The sequence below is a fragment of the Aphidius gifuensis genome, linkage group LG6, assembly GCF_014905175.1.
Source record: "Aphidius gifuensis isolate YNYX2018 linkage group LG6, ASM1490517v1, whole genome shotgun sequence".
NCBI lineage: Eukaryota > Metazoa > Arthropoda > Insecta > Hymenoptera > Braconidae > Aphidius > Aphidius gifuensis.
This window is the reverse complement of record NC_057793.1, coordinates 8,539,218-8,562,131: the sequence shown is the minus strand read 5'-3', so window position 1 is coordinate 8,562,131 and position 22,914 is coordinate 8,539,218. Positions and strand designations below refer to the sequence as shown.

General features: G+C 22.7%; 3 protein-coding genes across 5 annotated transcripts in view; 1 reads left to right on the top strand and 2 right to left on the bottom strand.

Annotated features, from left to right (window-relative positions):
- Positions 1-1,589, bottom strand: part of LOC122859777 (keratin, type I cytoskeletal 9-like) — a 5,133-nt gene extending 3,544 nt beyond the window's left edge. Inside the window, exons 1-3 of the mRNA XM_044163461.1 lie at positions 1,452-1,589; positions 587-670; positions 4-415 (exon numbers count right to left, since the gene is read on the bottom strand). Coding sequence (XP_044019396.1) covers positions 4-415; positions 587-625 — 451 coding nt within the window. The 5' untranslated portion in view covers positions 626-670; positions 1,452-1,589. The remainder of the gene's footprint in view (positions 1-3; positions 416-586; positions 671-1,451) is intronic.
- A 1,857-nt stretch (positions 1,590-3,446) lies between these two features.
- Positions 3,447-11,403, top strand: LOC122859344 (segmentation protein cap'n'collar-like). Of its 3 annotated transcripts, none has more exons than XM_044162826.1 (7): positions 3,447-3,528; positions 7,713-7,989; positions 8,355-8,500; positions 8,574-8,750; positions 8,820-8,933; positions 9,029-9,393; positions 9,472-11,403. In XM_044162826.1, exons 1-7 carry the CDS (start codon positions 3,498-3,500, stop codon positions 9,634-9,636), a joined length of 1,275 nt encoding a protein of 424 aa, XP_044018761.1. In that variant the 5' UTR covers positions 3,447-3,497; the 3' UTR covers positions 9,637-11,403. The 3 variants fall into 3 exon arrangements, with proteins under 3 accessions (XP_044018761.1, XP_044018763.1, XP_044018762.1); XM_044162828.1 differs by having other exon boundaries at positions 3,482-3,499; XM_044162827.1 differs by lacking the exon at positions 3,447-3,528 and adding an exon at positions 5,171-5,938.
- Positions 11,404-20,458: 9,055 nt separating this feature from the next.
- Positions 20,459-21,657, bottom strand: LOC122859343 (glutathione S-transferase-like). Its single transcript, XM_044162824.1, has 5 exons — positions 21,570-21,657; positions 21,263-21,409; positions 20,996-21,163; positions 20,721-20,860; positions 20,459-20,626 (listed from the first exon to the last, which is right to left on the bottom strand). The coding sequence occupies exons 2-5, from the start codon at positions 21,393-21,395 to the stop codon at positions 20,459-20,461; spliced, it is 609 nt and encodes a 202-aa protein (XP_044018759.1). The 5' UTR covers positions 21,396-21,409; positions 21,570-21,657.
- Between the last annotated feature and the right edge of the window lie 1,257 nt (positions 21,658-22,914).

The window sequence follows — 22,914 nt, the reverse complement described above, 5'->3', positions numbered from 1 at the left end:
GACCACCACCACGTCCACCACCGCGTCCACCACGATCACCACCTCGACCACGTCCACCACCTCTACCTCCTCTGCCACCACGACCACCGCGTCCACCACGATCATCACCATCACCATTGTTATCATTACTTGAACCCCAAGTATCATTGCCACCACCAGCATTGCTTGAGGAACCATTACCCCATTCATCATTGTTGTTACTACTTGCAGCTTTGGTTGAGGAACCATTACCCCATTCATCATTGTTACTACTTGCAGCTTTGTTTGAGGAACCATTACCACAATCATCACCACCACCTCCACCGCTGTTGTTGTTTGATGAACTATTGTTTCCCCATTCATCATTTCCTCCACCACTGGAACCACTAGCTGGTCTAAAACCACGTCCTCTGCCTGATTTACCATTACTTGCAAACTTGAAATTAAAAAAAAAATACAATTATTAATTTTTAGTCAGATTTAGTCAATTTAAAAGCATAAATTTATATTTTTTTTATTTTTTTTATCAATTTTAATTTCTTATCTTGGAATATTTTAGTTTTTTTTTTATTTTTTCTTTATCGGGCATTGATTTATTTTTACTTACTGCAGGTGTAGTTGTTGGTGGATCGTCCCATTCACCCATCTTGATTTTTTTTTTTTTTTAGTTTTTACAACAAAAAACTAGACGCTAATTTTAACAAAGAAAAAAAATACCATTATTAGTCAATGAAAAAATAATTAATTTAAAGATATTTAAAAACGACATTAAATGCTTAAAAAATAAAATTAATTTGACCGTAAAATATATTTTTTAATAGTATTTATAAATTTATTTTTTTTTTTTTTCAATTTTTATTTAAAAAAAATGATACGTTTATTACGTCATTGTTGAAAGAAAAAAAAAAAAAGACAAAAGAAATAAATAAAAAAAAAAAAAAATAAAGCAAAGTTAAAATTGAAATAAAAAAATTAGTTTTACGATCAGTGGGGGAGGAAAAAAATATTTTTTTTTCCATGTCATGTAAACATCTCAACGACACTTCACAACAAATACCTCATTTCTGAGATAAAATCAACCGTCCCATAAACAAAGGGACAAAAGAAAAAAAAAAAAAAAAAAATGTCACCCAAAATCAAGTGAATTTACGGGTCTACAATTAGACAATAATTTTTTAAAAAATAACCAGCATAAAAATATGAATAATTAATTGATAAAAAATATATTAATTTTTTTTTTTTTTCTATAAATTTTAACAAGACAATAGAACACTAAAAAATCAATCGAAATTTACACACTCTTGGTAAGAAAAATGAATTTAATTATAAAAATAAAAATCACGTGATTAATTATTAATTAAGTATTTCAACTTAATTAATTTATAAAAATAAAAAACACGCGGTAATGAAAAAAACCGTTACGACAAGGGTAGAAAAACAGTTAAATAACAATAATTAATTATAAAACTTACCAATTAATTATCACTAGATTAACTAGTGAATAAACAATTAATATATTGTTAATATTGTTTATTAAATTATTTGTTTTTAATTTTTAATTAAACACAGATTTTAATTCAATTTATTTGAAGAGGTGACGATGTGACCACGTCAAGCTTAGCAACGCAAATGATCGAGTTGTCCAGCTTAAAATCTTCTCCTGTTCTCTTCAGCAATTCCAAGATTTTCCCTGTGTTCCTTGTGCTTTAAAAACAGAGATAGAAAAATAAAAAAAAAGAGACAAAAAAAGGAGGGAAAATAAGCTTGCGTTCTGATTGGTTCATTTTAAATACACGCATGCGTAACATAATTTTCAAGAAGCAGGAACGTATCAATAAAAAAAAAATACCACCGCCCATGGAAAAAAAAAAAAATAGAATTATCTAGAAATAAATAAAATGGACGCAACGGGATGTTTTTTTTTTTATTTTTTATCGAGATTGAAACAAAAGCCTTGCGTTGAACATGTGACAGTAAAAAATAAAATGCACGTGGTATTTTACATTGTTGGTTATCACATGTGTAACTTTTTTAATTTTATATCTAAAAATTTGATTTTTTTTTTTAAACAAAAATATAATATTTTTCTTATTGTTTAAATAATTATTTTTTTTTTTTTTTTGTTTAAATTTATTCGTCAAGCTAAAGGTTTGTTATAAGTAAAATAAATAAATATATTTTTTTGCTTTTCTATTTCACGGACAATGGAAAATGTTATTTTTTTTTAACCGTTAGAAATTTGACCGGCTTTGTCTCAAGGCCAAAGTGTCATTCTTAAAAGTAGTTAAAAAAAAAAAAAAAGACGAAAATTTATGACCATTTCAGATGTTTACCCAAACCCCTGGTGTTAAATTCAATTTTTATGGCTATACCCATTAAATTCAATGCAAAGAAAAGTAGATAAGAAAAAAAAAATTTTTTTTTTTAAATTTTACACTATTTTAGAACCCTTAGAATAAATTATTTTTTGAAAAAACAACTTTCTTTGTATTTTTAAGTAAAATTTTAAGCGCTAGGTTTTTTTGAGTCTTGAGGGTAATAAAATTTTGAAAAGAATATAAAATTTAGTTCTTAGATTTCAAGGACCACTCACATATTTTTATATTTTCTAAACTTTTAACTGGAAAATTTAAAAATCAACAAATTTTTCTTTGAAAATTCAAATATATTTTTCAAGTAAAAAAATTAAAATGATAAAATTTATTTAACAATATGAACAACTAATTTATTCAACAAAAAAAAAATAGAGCAATCGATAATTTTTATCATTAATTATTACATTAAAAATAATTAAAATAATTTATTCATTAAATTTTTTTTTTTTTACATATATAAAACTGTAAAACGTGTCTTTATTTTATTTATTTTTAAAATTTTTTTTATTGACAACGATAAGAACAGTAATGATATTTTACAAGGAAAATAATTTTAAAAAAACATTACCTTCCAATTCACTGATAATAATTATAAAACATATTTATTTTTGTTTATAAATATCCATTCATTTTGAATTCAATGTTGATATTATTTTTATACCAAAGCTTTATCATATCAATTATTTTTTTTTTACAATTATTATCATAGTAATTATTTCAATTCAAATTTCACATTGATAAATATATTTTTCAATTTTCTATCGACAAATTTAAACGTCTAGTTTTTATAAAACTTGAAAAAAATAATAGAATTTAGTTTTTTTTTGCTATATAAATTTATTTAATTAATTTACCATAATTACTATTGTAATTTTAATAATTAATCAAATTTAATATTTCAAATAGACACAAACACTCGAATGTTTGTATGAAAATTAAGTGATTATTTTTTACCAAAATTATTATTTTTTTATATTGTACTATTCATAAATAAATTATTGAGTATTTACGTTTAATTATTCATCGAATAAAAGAATGAGGAAGTGGGAGGATCATACGTCACCTTGTAACAATTATATTTATATTTTCACTCAGTATACTTTTTTTCTTTGAGCATGCAAGTTCATTTATTTAACAAAGAAAATGTATGTTTGCATAATTCCAAATGTTTTTGGTAAATGAATTAGTAATCATTTTTTTTTTTAGTCTATTTATTTATCGAGTTTATCGCGGCAGTTATTTTATCAGTTAATTAATTCATCTATCAATTATAATGTGGTTGTGGTTGACATTACAATAAGGAATTATTTTCTATAAAGTATAATTTTTAAATTAATTCATTGTGAGGATATATTAAAGAAAAAAAAATATGAAAGTTGAGACAGGTCATGGATATCTTGTCAATTGTGTTTCACATGATAAAATCAAATGAAAATTAATAACAATAAATAATTTTAAAAATATTTTAAATGTAAAGAAACATACAAATTAATTTTCGAAATTTATCCAACAAAGTAATTCTCATTTCAATCGAAACATTGCAGGAAAATCGTCGAAATTTATTCTCAATTTTCTACTGGTTTCTATGGGTTTTAATTGATTCGAAAATTATCCAGGATTACACAGAAAAAATAGTACAAATATTGAAAATAAATAATTTAAATTTTTTACAAAATAAGTTGAGATAAATTATCAAATAATTTTTATCAGTGATTTAATTTTAAAAAAAAATATATTATTCGTTGTGTCATTGTTTGACAGCTGGCTAATTTCTTTCGTGACACAATGAATATATTAATATGAAATATAGAAAATGCATTGTACATAGGTATAAGCACGTTTTGTCATACATAAAACTGAGTTTAAAAACTTGGGATATGATTCGACATGACACAAATAAGTTTCACAATCTTCAACACTCAATGAGTCACACCTCATTCTCAATGCTTTACCATCTGTAATAGCGACAATTTATTCTCAATTGTTTATAATTTTTTTATTATTTATCTAACAAGAAATACCTGTTTTTTTTTTTTTTTTTCAAATTCATTTCAAACTAGTTTGTTAAATTTTTTTTTTTTAAATAATATTTTGCAATAATGCATTCTGGTTTTTTTTTTAAACACATTTTCAAATATTTTTATGTCTACTTTTATTTATGCAACGTGTTATTTATTGTCAGTTTGATATTGATATTAAAAAAAAAAAAAAAATGTGACTTTGTTTTTTGCTTTATCGTCATTTTTACATGAGATAACGACAATTTCTACTGAATCAGTGATACGTTTCCTTTGACTCGTTGAGAAAAAATTAAAAAAAAAAATTATTTCTAAATGCCATTTTAAATTCGCAGTAATTATAACACATAAAAAACAAAACTTATTAATAAAAAAAATTAATTAAATAATTATTTACGTAAAAAATAAAAGTGAATTTTTTATACAAGTGCAAGAATGGAATTTAATTTTGAAATTTATCTTTAGACTGAGTCAATTGAATTTAATTATGATTCAATAATCCGTGATGACACATGAATACAAATTGAGTAATTAAAAGGAAAAAAAATCTGTAAAAGACAATAATAAATATAGAATTTTTTATATTTAAAAAAAAAAAAATTTATCAAAGTTTAAATCCATGTAAAAATAAATGATCTATATATTATTTTTTGATCTATTTTTATGCTAATTTGTAAGGTAATTAAAAATAAATTAGTGAGGTGATTGATAAGCTTGATCAAGCCACTCTTTGCGGCCATGTCAAGAAATATTTTTGTCTTCTATATACTGAGTAATACAATATTAATAATACATTTCAGTAACCAAGTAACCGTCGTGTTAAACACTACCTCGTTCTCTCTTTTGAGATTATAATTATTTTATTATTTATTTTATTTTTAATCAACATCAAAAGCTTCATATTATATTTTTAATAATTATCTTATTATCAAAAATTGTGTGATTTGTTTTGTCTGTATTTACAGTAATGTAATTTATATATCTTATCATCAAAAAAATTATTTAATTTATGACTTTACAAATGCAAAAATATGCCAAATATGCAAAAAAGATTAAAAAAAAAAAAAACACACATACACGCAATCTAACTACGTGATGTAGATATATATTTTTTTTAAAATAGTTAAATATTTTTAAAGTTTGTTTATTAAATATTGCAGTGGTTATTTTATTTTTTTTTATTTATCAAATGAGTTGTGAAATAATTTACAGACAATCGTTAAGTGATAAAAATTCTGGCTAATCTTTAAATGAATTCATGAAAATTTATCAAATACTCAACACTATGGTTACTAAATTGAATTTGTCATATGATAAATATCAATAAGTGAATAATTATATTATTTACAGAAGATAATTAATTATGCCAAGAAGAAAAATTGTGAAGAAAAAAAAAATTGCATTATTATTTGTAATTTATTAATGGCTTAAATTTGATTTAGATATGAAAATATGGAGGCTTGAAAAGAAAACTGGTACATTTAAAATATTAGTAAATTTATTTTTTTTTTTTTTGAATTAAAGACCTTTAAATGGCAAACATGGGAGTCATTGTTTTTACTCAAAGTATGTATAAGTTGATAACGAAAAAAATAAATATATTTATTATCATATATGTTATTCAATTTTACAATTAAAAAGAAAAATTTTTTAAAATATGTCAATGAGATTAAATGACTAAAAATAATTTATAAATTTATTAATAATTATTATTTTAATAAAAATAATTAATTTTTGTTTATTTGAAAATATTTTGACGAGTCATCACACGTAGTTTAAATACGACCTGATTTATTTATCATTGAACTTTTGCACTGGGAATTAATAAAATTTGTTTGAAAAGAAAAATATAATAAAAATTTTATAAATCTAAATAGTTAATTTGATTTGATTATGAAAACATATTTAATTTATAAAATCTATGCTTTTTTTTTATTAATATTGAAATTAAAAATTGTTATTGATTGAAAATAAATATGTTAATGAAATTTGACGATGATTATTTTTATCGCTTGCAAGTGTATCAATACTCTATGATTTATCGATTTGATAAGACACATTATCATGCTATAAAATAACGCTGCGTCATTCATGAATTTTTTTTTACTTTTGATAATTTTTTCAATATTAATTATTTATGATATTTTTTTTTTTTTTTTTGCAAATAAATTTGTTTAATTTATCACTATTATTATTATTAATATTATAAACAAAAAGAAATGGGGATTTTTAAAAATATATTTATTTGAGATAAATGAAAATTTAATTAACAAAAAATAAAATAAATTATTTGAAATTAAATTACAAGGTTAATTGTTTATTTGATGAAAAATATGAAAATTATTTTTTTTTAAATATTAATTTATTTGTGGTTAATAAATTTTATTTGAAATTATAAAAATAAATTTCAAAAATTTATATACTTGAATTTTGACTTTTTTTTTTCTATAATAATTTCAAAAAATTTTCATACTACATTTTATTAAATAAATAATAAATATTAAATTTATTTTTTCAATTTTTTTATGTAATAATAATTACAAATAATCATTTATTTACTTTAAATATTTAATTTATTTTTCATACAAATAAATATTTATTTCGTTAAAAAAAAAAAACATGAAACTATTCAAATAAATGATTTATTTTTTTCAAATATATTTTTCAAATTATATATTGAAATTAATTATTATTTTGTTATAAAACAGATTATAAAGGTTTAAAAAATAAAAAACTAATGAATCATACCACTTTGGAATAAATTAAAATGTAATTGAATATCACATTTGTCTGGACTTAAAAAAATAATATCAATTGTTTTATTTATTTTTAATAAATATTACATTTATCTACAATGTAACAAGCACTCTGTATTTCCGTGAATCAAATACAATAATAATAATATTAAATCTTGCATACTTGATATTTATTTTCTTTCCGGATATATATTCACATTTTTTATTTCCACGTTTACTACGTCTCGATTACTATATGCCTTATCTAAAAAATTTTTTTTTTTCTCATTTTTTTATTTTCCTTATCTATCAGCTAATATAATGGACTTTTGATCACATCAAACTATCTATTTTGTTCGCACATAATAGACCTTGAAAATATGAAAATAAAATAAGATAAGAAAAAAAAAAAAAAACCAGAGTAATCTATTACTAATAGACTCCTCGTCTAGCCAGTGACACGTAAAAATTTGCATTAAAATTTCTAACAAACTTAAAAATAAAATTAATGTAAAAAAAAAAAAGCCTTTATATAAAAATTATAATAAAATAATTATCAAACTTTAATTTCATTTAACTAATTTTTATTTATTTATTTTTTCTAGACATGTACTCAATGCGAATGCTTGACAACAGCAGTAATAATGCATCAGGACCAACTGGAGCTGCTGCATTACCTGGTGTTCATAGTGCTGGTAATGGAACTGTATTAACAACAGTACCAGGTGTAACTGATGAAAGAATGGATGCATCAAGTGACAGTGCAGTTAGTAGTATGGGAAGTGAACGTGTACCATCATTATCTGATGGTGAATGGATGGAGACTGGATCAAATTCAAGTCATACACAAGCTGATTCACATTATTCAATGGATTATGCAAGGTTAATATTATAACACATTAAATTTTTTAAATACAATAATAATAATAACAATGAGGAAGTTAAAAAAAATAAAATAAGGAAAAATACTGACAAATTTATGATAAAAATAGTATATAAAGAAAAAAAAGAAATAAACGATTAAGTCTAGTAAAAATTATTTTAGAGGTCAATAGTCGACTAACCAACCAGGAAACATTTTTTTCTTTATTATTAATTTTTTATTTATATTTTTTTTTTTTTTTATCTTGAATGTATGCTTGATTCATGAGTTGTATTGGTTATTTTTCTAAAATATCTTTGATAAAAATAAAGTTCAATAAATATATTTATAAATCAAATGGTAATTAAATTTTTTATAATTTTAGCAAATATCGAATGCCATATGATTGTAATTATACAATGGCAGGAAGAAATGGAGTAACACCAAGATGTCAGGGTGAAAGAATATCACCAGTTGCACAAAAAAAACATCAAATGTTTGCTAAACGTTATTTTCAAGAACAAGGAACTGGTTAGTAATATAATTATAATTTTTATATATTTTTAATTATTGTAATCGTATAATTAATTAATTAATTGAATAGGTTCACCGTTGGGTACAAGTGGACATCCAACGACACTAGTCAAGTATGAATATGATACACAAACAGTTGGTGCTGGTGCACCAGGTAATGCATATTCTGGACCAATTGAAGGTGCAGCTGGACCACAAGCTGAACTTAAATACAGTTGTAGTGTTGATTTTTCACGTCATCAAACAGGTAAATTAATTAATATTATATTTAAATATTTATTTATAGATTGATATTAATTATTTTTTATTTTTTTAGCTCCACAATTTTCTGGTCGAACACCACTTGATCATGTTCAACACAATCACACTTACCATTTACCTGCTGATAGCTTAGGAGCTATGCAAAGGCCTCTTTCACGTGATAAAAAATGTAATATATATTTTAAAAATAAGAAAATAACAAACTAAAATTATCAGAGAATTTAATTTTTAATTTATTTAATTTGTTTCTTTTTTCTTTTGCAGCACGAAGAAGTGATATTGATGAACATTTAACTAGAGATGAAAAACGTGCACGTGCATTAAATATACCAATTGCTGTACAAGATATAATAAATTTACCAATGGATGAATTTAATGAACGTATGAGTAAAATTGATCTTAGTGAGGCACAACTTGGTTTAATACGTGATATAAGAAGACGTGGAAAAAATAAAGTTGCTGCACAAAATTGTCGTAAACGTAAACTTGATCAAATAGTAACACTTGCTGATCAAGTTAAAGAAATGCGTGATCGTAAAACAAGATTAATACGTGAACGTGATTATATGTTAGTTGAAAGACAAAGAGTTAAAGATAAATTTAGTCAACTTTATCGACATATATTTCAGGTGAGTTTAATAATTAATAAGTTGTTTTAAAATGTTGATATAAATATTTAATATGTATTTTTTTAATTGTTATTATAGTCACTTCGGGATCCCGATGGTAATCAATATTACTCAAATGAATGGAGTCTTCAACAGTCAGCTGATGGAAATGTTCTTTTAGTACCACGAAATCAAACAAACTCACATCATTCACGTTCAAATATGGAACCAAAAACAAAACCAGATCCTGAACATAAAGAATGAAGTTAGATTTTAGCAATGCTCCAAAACGATTGATGATCAGGAGACAGATATTACATTTAAAAACAACAACAAATTAATTAATAAAGAAAAAAACAAATAAAAAAAGAAACAAAAACAAATTAACAAAATAATTTGTTATTATAAAGTACAGCTTTGTTTATGTTAATCTTGGTGGCAATATTTTTCATATACCACAATAATTTACCATCGTCAACAACGAAAATAACGACTAATAATTAAGTAAAAAAAAAAACAAAAAAAAAAAAACTATATGATGATTGTATTTAATCATAAAAACTTTAAAAGATTTTTATTTCTTTTTTTTTTTTTTTTTTAAGTTTTTTAAAGAGAATGAAGGGGTTCCTTTTTTTTTTTTTTTTTTTTTTATATTTCACGACTATGGGCAAATTATATTTATGAACCAGCTCAAGATAAAAAAATAAAACAAGAAAAATAAATTCTATCATAATGATGATTTAAAAAAAATTAAATTTTATTTAAATAAAAAAAATGCCAATGAACAATTGAAATATTATGTTTCAATAAATTCCATTTGAAAAACGTAAATATTTTTCGGTGAGCTTGTAAAAGCAAAAATAAAAAATATTAGATTTAAATAAATAAATATATAAATTATAAATATAATTATTATTATAAAATTATTTGTTTTATATTCAAGAAATAAAATTAGATAAAAATTGAAATAAAAAACAAAAAAATTTAATGTAAAAATTGACAAGAAAAAACTCGTTTCGAATTATCGAGTTTAAAAATTTCAATTAAAATGGATATATAAATAGTAATAGCTTTTTTTTTATTTTAAAATTAATAATTAATTAAATATTTTATTATTTATTTAATACTTTAATTGTAATGTTTTGTTTTTTTTATTTATTTTTTTTTTTTTTTTTCATACGAAATTAAAATAATCAATTTAATTCATTTTGTCACAAAAGTATTTCGATGTTCTTCAGGTGCTATCACTAAATTTCAATATAAAAAAAAATAATTTACAACCATGATAATTAAAATGTACGTAATTATTTTAAAGAAAAAAACTTCATTCTGCGATAAAGATATTATTTCTCTTTACAATAATTTAAGTAAAAATTTGAATTGAAAAAAACCATTCAATGTCTCGTGCTGCTTGTGCATTTAATTGATTGATATATAAAAATAAAAAAAAAATTTTTACAATAAATTTTGGGTTGGATAAAAGGCAAATGATTGAATAGAAATTTTTATAAGACACCTTGACAAGTAAAAAAAAAATCCTTTTTCAATAAAATAGAAAAAAATATATTGCTTATTTCAACACAGCAAATAAAGATTAATAATTAATTTAAAAAAATAAAATAAATATATTTCAGGTATTTCACATTTGCCTTTGTATGTAAATATTGATGTAGCTAGTATAATTTTCTATAAATACATTACGTAATAATAATGCGATATAAACGTTAAATAAAAATAAAAAAAAAAACATAAAAAACAGTAAATATAAATAAGATAATTGTATAAAGAAATTGATAATAAATAATTGATGTCGTTAATTTGACAAAACAATTATTATTATTTTTTTCTTTTATTTGTTTATTTTATTTTTTAAATTAATATTCAATAAGGATCTATTGTTTTTGGCATAGTACTTGTGGTGTAGGATAAACGAAAAAAAAAATACATTTTTTCTTTCACGTACCGTACTTGACGAACGAAAATTGTGCTGTTGAATATTCTTTGGAAATAAAAAAAAAGAGAAAAAGCTTATATTGACTAATTATAATTCTTTTTTTAATTTTCCTATCCTTATATTTATATTTTTTCAACTAGGGGATATATTACCCAGGTTTTGGATATGACAAAGTTTATTTTGAAGGTAAACTATCAAGCTATAAGTTTGTTATTCAAAAAATATGTAAAACAATCAACTGGGGTATTTATTTTGTCATATAAAAATCAACTTTTTATTGAGTCATTATAAAAAGGAAAAGTTAATAGAAAATTTCTACATTTATTATTTATTTGTGTGTACAATAATTTCCTATACAAATTGAACAAGTGTATAATTAAATGAAGAAAATAACTGACTAATGAAACAAATAAATTAAAATATTTAAATTCTAATATCAAAATAAATGGCTTGAAAGAATGATAATGTTCACTGACCGGAAATGAAGACGGTCTAAAGTCGTAGTTAGTGAATTTAAAAATTTCAATAAAATTATAAATAATAAATAATTGTAAACATATTCCACCATGAACAAATGAAAAATTTATTATTTAAATAAAAAAATTTATGTGAAGCTTAAAGGAACTATTTAACTGGTGAGTAAGTAGAAGAAAGTGGCTTGAAAAATATTAGTTCCTATTTGAAATTAGTTGAGTTCATATAAAGAAAAAAAAAACAGTGTTACACAATGTCATTTTTTAATACACAATTTTTAATTTTCAAGATAACAGGTGTTTGGACACCAGAATTTAATTCTTACTGGAAAATTATTTTGTGCAATATATATTTAATAATATTTATGACTTCATATAGTTTATATGCAATATCACTCTTATTATTTTTATTTATAAATAATTGGGATATTTTTATTTTGTCAAAAAATATATTTTCAATATTAGTTGCAATTTTTATTCTATTTCATATTATCAATGTAAAAAGAAATAAAGAAAAAATCATTGAAATTTCTGAAATTATTAAAAAAAGACCATATTTACCGGAAAATGATGAGGAAAAAGTTATTGTATCTAAATACGAAACAATCAACAGGTGAAAATTAATAAATATATTAGAATATTGTGATAATATCTGTTCAAATAAATTAAACAACGCTTTGATTAAAAATTTCAGAAAACTATTTAAATATGGAATAATATTGATGAGTGGTTTAATTATTTCTTGCATTGGAAAAATTATTGGAGCTGATTTTCCTGATTTTCCATATTACATATGGGCTCCTTATGATTTGAAGAATAAATATTATTACTGGACAACATTATTTCTCATACAATGGTCATTGGTATTTGTTTCGGTCATTGGAATCCAATTTGCATCGTTTTTTTCTTCAGCTACATTCATAATTCGATCACAAGTTGGCTTACTGATATATAGATTCAATAAATCAATGAAAATTATTGAAGAAAAAATTAATAAAGATCCAAGTAACATTGAGCTGAAAATACTTGAAAGAAAATTGATCTCTGATTTTGTGAATAATCATTTGAAAGTTTTAAAATTGGCAGAGATGATCAATGATATTTTTTCAAACGACATTTTAATGTTCTATTCCGTATCTACAATATTAATTTGTACTTATTCATATGTCTCATCAAAACTACCATTATTATCAAAAGATTTTTTGACTGCTGCATCTTTTTGTGTTGCAGCGATATACATAATTACAATTATATGTTCTAGATCAAATGGCATAACTATTGCGGTATTTATTTTTTACGGATTATAATTTATAAATAAAAAACTTTGATTTATTAATAAAAAATATTCTTACAGTTTGAAAAATTACATAATAAAATTACCTCAGCTAACTGGACAATTTTAAATGAAAAAACAAAAAAGAGTTTAATGATTGTTATGATAAAAACACAAAAACCATTTACATTTACAACGGGTAAAATTGTTCGACCAGATAGAGAATCATTAAAAAACGTAAGTCAATAATAACATAGTATATAAATTATAAATTATATATATATTTTTCTAAAAGCAGATAGCACAGGTGGCTTATTCACTATATAATTTAATGAGGACACAAAGCTAATCAACTAAAATATATTTTATAATTTTATAAAATTAACATATTGAAACATAAAAAATATAGACTTGTTGATGCACATGTTCACAATGAAATAATAAACCGACACCCTTCTTTTTTAACTGAGTCATTATAAAAAAAAAACGTAAGTTAATAAAAAAAATAGAAAAAACCTAATAAAATTATGAATAATATATTATTGTAAATTATAATCAATGGAATATAACTAATGAATTTAAAAATTTAAATTCAAATATTAAAATAATTATTGACATACGGGTAAAGAATTGTCTAAAAAGAAAATAAAAACTATAATTAGTCAATTTAGAATTATAAGAAAATTATGAATAATAAATTATTGTAAACACAGTAGAATAAACATATTTTACAAACTATTAACAAATTATAAATTTATTCTTTACATAAAGAAATTTATAACAAGCTTGAGAGAACTATTAAACTTGTGAGCAAAAGAAATTATCTAGTTGTCTACGTCAAGTTAAGAAAGAAAAAAAAAACAGTGTGACACAATGTCATTTTTTGATATACAATTTTTCATTTTAAAGTTAGCAAGTGTTTGGACACCAGAAATTAATTAGAACTGGAAATCAGTTTTTCACATTTTATATTCAATAATTTTTATGACTTCATATAGTTTATATGCAATGTCACTCTTATTATTTTTATTTATAAATGATTAGGATATTTTTATTTTGTCAAAAAATATTTTTACAATATTAGTAGCAATTTTTATTCTATTTCATATTATCAATGTAAAAAGAAAGAAAAAAAAAATCATTGAAATTTCTGAAATTATTAAAAAAACACCATATTCACCGGAAAATAATGACGAAAAAATTATTGTATCTAAATACGAAACACTCAACAGGTATAAAAGTGATAATTTATAATTTACCTATATGTAAAAATATTTTGATATAATATATTTGTTTAAATCAATTAAATAATATTGTGATCATATATTTCAGAAAACTATTTAAATATGGATTATTCGTGATGAGCGGTTTAATTTTTTCTTTCATCGGAAAAGTAATTGAAGCTTTTTTTCCTGTTTTTCCATATTACATATGGGTTCCTTACGATTCAACAAATACATATTATTATTGGACAACATTATTTTTCATAACATGCTCATGTATTATTGTTTCGGTCATTGCTATCCAATTTGCATCATTTTTTTCTTCAGCTACATTTATTATTCAATCACAAGTTGGCTTACTAATATATAGATTCAATAAATCAATGAAAATTATTGAAGAAAAAATTAATAATGATCAAAATAACATTGAGCTGAAAATACTTGAAAGAAAATTAATCTCTGATTTTGTGAATAATCATTTAGAAGTTTTGAAATTGGCAGCTATGATTAATGATATTTTTTCAAACGACATTTTAATATTTTATTCTGCATCTACAATATTAATTTGTACATATTCATATGTCTTATCACAACTACCATTATTATCAAAAGATTTTTTGACTGCTGTATCTTTTTGTGTCTCAGTAATATATATAATTACAATAATATGTTCTAGATCAAATGCCATAACGATTGCGGTATTTATTTTTTATAAATATTATAATTTATAAATAATTAACTTTGATTGATGTATTATAATAAAAAATATTCTTTTAGTTTGAAAAATTACATCTTGAAACTACGTCAGCTAACTGGACAATTTTAGGGGGAAAAACGAAAAAGAGTTTAATAATTGTTATGATAAAAACACAAAAACCATTTACATTTACAACGGGTAAAATTGTTCGACCAGATAGAGAATCATTAAAAAACGTGAGTCAATAATAACGTAGTATTATTAAATTTATTATTTATAATTTATTTCGAAATGAAATAATTCAGTATATATATTTTTTTAAAAGCAGATAGCACAGGTAGCTTATTCACTATATAATTTAATGAGAACACAAAGCTAATCAACTAAAATATAAAATTAACAAATTGAAACATGAAAAATATCGAGTTGTTGATGCACATGTTTACAATAAAAAAAATTAAGAAACACCCTTCCTTTTTAATTGAGTCATCATAAATAAAAAAAAACGTAAGTTAATAAAAAAACTTCTCAATTTATCATTTATTTGTGAGAATAATTTTTTATATAAATTACACAAGTGGCTGATTTGAAATAAAAAAAAAGAGAAAAAGCTTATATTGACTGATTAATTTTTTAAAAAATTTCCTATCCTTATCCAGGTTTTAGATATAACAAAGTTTAATTTAAAGGTAAACTATCAAGCAATAAGTTTGTTATTTAAAAAATATGTTAAAGTATCAACTGAGGTATTTATTTCGTTATATGAAAATTAACTTCTTATCGAATCATTATAAAAAAAAAAAACAGTAAGTTTAAAAAAAATTCTTATTTTATTATTTATTCGTATGTGAGAAATTACACAAGTGGTTAATTTACTATAATAATTTAATGTCAAAACAACTGACTAATGATACAAATGAATTGGAAAATTTTGATTCTAATATCAAAATAATTGACTTAAAAGTATGATAATGTTCACACACCGGAAATAAATAGAGTCTAAAGACGTAGTAAGTTAAAAGAATAAACATATTTCATTTTACAAACCATATAAAAAAATTAAAAATTTTTCTTAAGATTAAAGATACTTATAAAAAGCTTGAGTAAACTATTAAACTTGTAAGCTGAAAAAACTGTCTTGAAAAATATTAATTGAAATATACCGTTGATAGAAAAAGTGTTACACAGCCATTTTTCGATGTACAATTTTTAATTTTCAAGTTAACAAGTGTTTGGAAACCAGAATTTAATTCCAACTGGAAATCAGTTTTACACATTTTATATTCAATAATGTTCATGACTTCATATGGTTTATACGCAATATCACTCGTATTATTTTTATTTATAAATAATTGGGATATTTTTATTTTGTCAAGAAATATATTTGCAGTCATAATAGTATTTTTTATTCTATTTCATATTGTTAATGTAAAAAGAAAGAAAAATAAAATAATTGAAATTTCCGAAATTATAAACAAAAGACCATATTTACCGGAAAATGATGACGAAAAAGTTATTGTATCTAAATGCGAAACAATCAACAGGTGAAAATTGAATAAATATATATCGTCGCATTAAAGGATAAAGGGCGTAAGTGCCAAAAACGTCAATTTGGGGTATAGCAGGTAAGTGCAATTGATTTTTGGGTTTTTCATCTAATTTTAAGGTTTTGGAAAAAAAAGGAAAAAGGGCGTAACAACCTTCTATAGATGAAAGGCGTATGTCCAAGGATTTACGCCTTTTCATTAATATCAAATTCTATTTTTGATAGAAGATATATGCGTTCAAGAATTTACGTCTTTTTCCGTTGTGTTATTTCTTGATAAAAGATGAAGGGCGTATTTCCAATTTTATTTTCAATTTATTCAAAGGTAGTGTTTTTAAATTATTGATTATTTATTCATAATTATCAATAAATAAATGATCAGTTTAAGAACACTGCCTTTGAATAAATTGAAAATACGCCATTCATCTTTTATCAAAAATTATTTTGATAACGGAAAAAAGGCGTAAATCCTTGGACATACGCCTTTTATCCTTTATCGAAGGTTGTTACGCCCTTTTTTCTTTTTTTTTTTTAAGCCTTAAAATTAGATGAAAAACCCAAAAATTAATAAATTTGCACTTACGCCTTTTTTCCGTTATTAAAAAAAAATTCCCAAAAATGGCACTTACGCCTTTCTTCCATTAACGCGATGATATAAATATTATGATAATATCTGTTTAAATAAATTAAATAACATTGTGATCATAAATTTCAGAAAACTATGTAACTATGGAATATTCTTGATGAGTGGTTCAATTTTTTCTTGTATTGGAAAAGGAATTAAAGCTGATTTTCCAGTTTTTCCACATTACATATGGGTGCCATATGATTTATCAAATCCATATTATTACTGGACAACATTATTTTTTACAACATGCTCGTGTGTTATTGGTTCGGTCATTGCTATACAATTTGCATCATTTTTTTCTTCAGCTACATTTATTATTCGATCACAAGTTGGCTTACTGATATATCGATTAAATAGATCAATGAAAATCATTGAAGAAAAAATTAATAAAGATCCAAGTAATATTGAGCTGAAAATACTTGAAAGAAAATTGATCTCTGATTTTGTGAATAACCATTTAAAAGTTTTAAAATTAGCAGAGATGATTAATGATATTTTTTTAAACGACATTTTAATATTTTATTCTGCATCTACAATATTAATTTGTACACATTCATATGTCTTATCAACACTACCATTATTATCAAAAGATTTTTTGACTACTGTATCTTTTTGTGTCTCAGTAATATATGTTATTACAATTATATGTTCCCGATCAAATGGCATAACAATTGCGGTATTTATTTTTTACATAAAATAATTTAAAACTTATCAATAAATCTTGATCGATGTATCAATAAAAAATATTCTTTCAGTTTGAAAAACTACATCATGAAATTACGTCAGCTAACTGGACAATTTTAGGCGAAAAAACGAAAAAAAGTTTATTGATTGTTATGATAAAAACACAAAAACCATTTACATTTACAACGGGTAAAATTGTTCGACCAGATAGAGAATCATTAAAAAACGTGAGTCAATAATAACATAGTATTATTAAATTTATTATTTATAATTTATTTCGAAATGAAATAATTCAGTATCTATATTTTTTCAAAAGCAGATAGCACAGGTGGCTTATTCACTATATAATTTAATGAGAACACAAAGCTAATCGACTAAAATATAAAATTAACATATTTAAACGTAAACAATATTTATTTATTTATTGACTTATAAATTAATTTTTAATATACAAAATGTAGAGTTATTAATGCACGATCAAATCGATCATGATCACGATCACAATAAAAAAATAAACAAACAGCGAGGGGTTGTAATTATTGAATTTAGTATTATGAATAATTAATTTTTGTAAACACAGTAGTATAAACATTTTTATAAACAAATTATAAATTCATTGTTTAAATAAAAAAGTTAATAAAAAGCACGATGAAAATTCTAAGCCTGTGAGTAAGGCTGTCTATAGTAAAATTATCAATCGAAAAAATATTTCTTAGAAATATGTAAAATGTCTTTTTTTGATACACAGTTTTATATTTTCAAATTAACAAGTGTTTGGGAACCAGAATTTAATTATTCATGGAAATCTTTTCTCTACAAAATTTATTCAATATTATTTTTAATTTTATATAGTTCATTTTTAATATCACTTTTATTATTTTTATTTAAAATCAATTGGGATATACAAATTTTGTCAACAAATGTTTTTAATATATTACTGATATTCGTTATTATATCACAAGTTATTAATGTAAAAAGGCAGAAAAAAAAAATACTTGAAATTGCTGAAATTATAAAACTGAAACCATATGTGCCAGAGAACATTGACGAGAAAAATATTATATCGAAACACGAAAAAATAAACAGGTAATTTTATGAACATCTTTTGAGATAAAAAAATTATTGTGATGATATTTAAATAAATTAAACACTATATTTAATTAATAAATTTCAGAAAGCAAATAATTGACTATATAATTTGTTTGATGACTGGTACCACTAGTTTTTTCATTGGAAAAATAATTGAAGCAAGTGTTTCTATTTTTCCATTTTACATCTGGGTCCCCTACGATTTATCAAATCCATATTATTATTGGCCAACATTATTTTTCATAACAACTTCATGCCTAATTGGTGCCCTCATTGGTGTGCAATTTGCAACGTTTTTTTGTTCAGCCACATTGAATGTTCAATCACAAGTTGCAGTACTTATTTGCAGATTCAAAAAATCAATAGAAATAATTGAAGAAAAAATAGCTAATGATGAAAATAATATTGATGAGTTGAAAATTCTTGAAAGAAAATTAATCTCTAATTTTGTGGAAAATCATTTAGAAGTTTTGAAGCTGGCAAAAATGATTAATGATATTTTTTCAATTGATATACTTATTCATTATTCTGCTTCTACAATATTGATTTGTTCACATGGATATGTCTCATCAAAGGTACCATTATTGTCAAAGGAATTTTTATCATCTGCATTTTTTTGTTGCGCAGCGATATATGCAATTGTAAAAATGTGTTTAGCATCAAGCGGCATATCAATTGCGGTATTTAACATTAACACTATACAATTTATAAATAAAAAATTTATAACTTTGTTAAATTTATTGTTCACAATGTATTTTTTTTAGTTTGAAAATTTAGATAATGAAATTACCACTGCCAACTGGACAATTTTAAGTGAAAAAACAAAAAAGGATTTGATCTATGTGATGATGAAAACACACAAGCCGTTTACTTTTACAACATTTAAAATTGTTCAACCCGATAGAAAATCATTGAAAAATGTAAGTAAATTAAATAATACAATTTAATAAAATATTTATGACAAACTTAATATTTTTATTTACTTGCCCAGATAGCACAGGTAGCTTATTCACTGTACAGTTTAATGAGAACTCGTAGCTAATCAACGAAATTGAAAAAGAAAAATATTCAAAAGTAAATAATAAAATTATGAATGGAGAAAAAATAAATGAACTTTGAAGATTGTAATTATTACAAAGCTTTAAAATTATTGTAAAAGTATTATTATTTTCTATTGTAAGCACACTAAAATAAATATATTTTATTTACATTAATTAGCAAGTTTTAAACTCGTTGTTTTCTTTTATCTTTTCATTATAAAAATGACAACTTCTATCGGTCGTTGGAAAATTAAATGACTCATCAAAACAAATAATAAATTTATATTATAATTTTATTTTTTTTCTATTTATTATGATGATTAATTTTAACATTTCAAAAACAAATTTATAAATGAATATTTATTGACAAACATAGATGAAAAATTTATGAAAAAATTAAGAGATATAAAGAAAATATGTTTTTTTTTTTTTTTAAACTTTATATGAATTATTAATTTTTATAATTTAATGAATTTTTATTAAACTTGAGTTACTGGACGTTTTGAAAGATAAGCTTTGATTTTTGGAATTTCTGCAATTTTCTTGACAAGTTTTTGTAACTCTGGATAATTTGTGATGATATTTTTTCCAGTGATATTTGATAGAAAATCATTGTACGCAGTGAATGCCAAATCAGCCCAGGTAAGCTGAAACAAAATTAAAAAAAATAATTATTTAAAAATACAGTTAAAGAATTGAGATTTAGCATTAATTAAATATAATGTATTTATTTTTCCTTACTTTTCCATTAACAAAGTAGCCATTATTTTTCTTGACAGTCTCCTCGAGTTTTCCAAGTAATAAATCAATTTTACTAAATGCCTTTTCCTTCAAAGTTTCTTTAGTTGTTGCATCTTTTTCAAAATACCATGTTGTCAATGCTTGAATTAAAGAAAAATAATAAAAATTAGTTGACTGATAATTTGACTGATAATTCATAAATATTTTCAAACAATTTTATAATTATTTTAATTTCTTTTTATGAAATTTAACGACAGATTTAAAAATAAACTTACGGTGTTTCAAGTCATCCATGGTATCAACAGCATTATTAATTTCATAATCCTCTTCATAATTATCACCAGCAATATTCAATTTTTTTCCAAGATAAATATAAATTGATTTCGATTGATTGTATATTTTTCCATCGATTTCCAACACTGGCATTTGACCCAAAGGCATTTCTAATAAATTAATAATAATTAATTATTGATTAATTAATAAACTTGGTATTTTATTGAATTTTTTTCTTTCTTTTCATTCAATTATTATTTGTTACTTACCAGCTTTGAGAGATGACCATTCTTCAAAGCTTACTCTTTTGTCTTCAAAATCAATTCCTGCATAACTCAACATGTATCTGATTGGCTCGGCACGACCAGTCATGTTGAAATAGGTCAACTTGTAGCTCGACATTTTCACAAAGGATACTTTTAAAAACCAAAAAAAAAATTATATAAATTAATTTGTATTTAAACAAAATTATTTAAAAGTAATCAATTAAATATTTTCATGCAGTATAAATTATTGATAATATTATTTATATTTTATATTGTTCTAGTTTAATATATAAAATTGATTTATAAATACCTTGAAAATTGTAATGTTCTCAATGAAACTTCAACAGTCTTTGACTTGAAAAATTCTTTAAAATAAATTTGATGTTGCAAGTGCAAAGGCCAGCGAAATAATACCATCGAGCTGATGAAATTGTTGGGACGGATCGTATAGAATTTAGGAAAAGGTAAAACACGCATGTGATTTGTTGAAATATAAACACGTGATTTATCACCTGGTTGACTTGAAACGTCATTATGACTGACCATGACGTCTGCATTTTCTAATACTGATTATTATTTTCTAAAAATAGTAAATTACACATGGAGAAAAAAAAAATGAGTAATTTTTGTTGATGATTTTGTGTATTCTACGCGTTAAGCCTACGTAGTTGTATCTCCACGTATTGTAGATTTTAGGAAAAAATAAAATTCGTCATAATATTTTTAAAAGAGATTCGTGTTGACTAATGAGTCATCAACTATATAGATATGACTAACAATATCGAACTGTTTTATAACATAGAGATCGAATAAAATATTAAATAAAAATCTATAATATTTCAGCTACACGGAGAGAAATATCCAACAAAAATTGTTAAAAAAATACTTAAAAATTGTTGAACAGAACCACAAAAAAAAGTACCAAGATGTAAGTCCAATAAAATATGATGTGGGCATTATCAAAACTTGCTTTACCGACCCACAATTTTTGTGGTTCCCGGGGCACAAAAATTACGGTTCTGTACAACAAAATCTATTGGGCACGTATTAAAATCTATATAACTTTTAATAAAAATTCTGGTAAAACAAACAAAATTTGTTCTTCTTCAAATAAAAATTGTTACCAGTACCAATAAAATTTATTTAATTTCAAATAAAAATTCTTGTAAATTAAACATAATTTCTTGATTTTTTAATAAAATTTATTGTACAGTAACAATTAAATTTATTCAACTTTCAATGAAAATTATTACGGAATAAACGAAATTTGTTTTCTACCTAAATAAAAATTAATGAACTCTTTTATTAAAAAAAAAAAATAATAATAATAATTCATAATTAATTAATAATTAATTAACAATTAATACAATTATTTATGTGGCAAATATATATTTTCCTGAAAATTTTTTTATTAATTTTGATATTTATTTATTTGGCTGTGAGGCCATTATATTATATTACAATAATTTTATATAATTTAAGGGAAAACACGTAATCGATGAAAAAAATGAATTTAAAAATTTTAAATTTAAATATTAAAATAATTGACATACGGGTATAAGGGAATGTCCACTGTCTAGAAAAAAAATAAAAACTATAATTAGACAATTTAAAATTATGAAAAAATTGTTAATAATATATTATTGTAAACACAG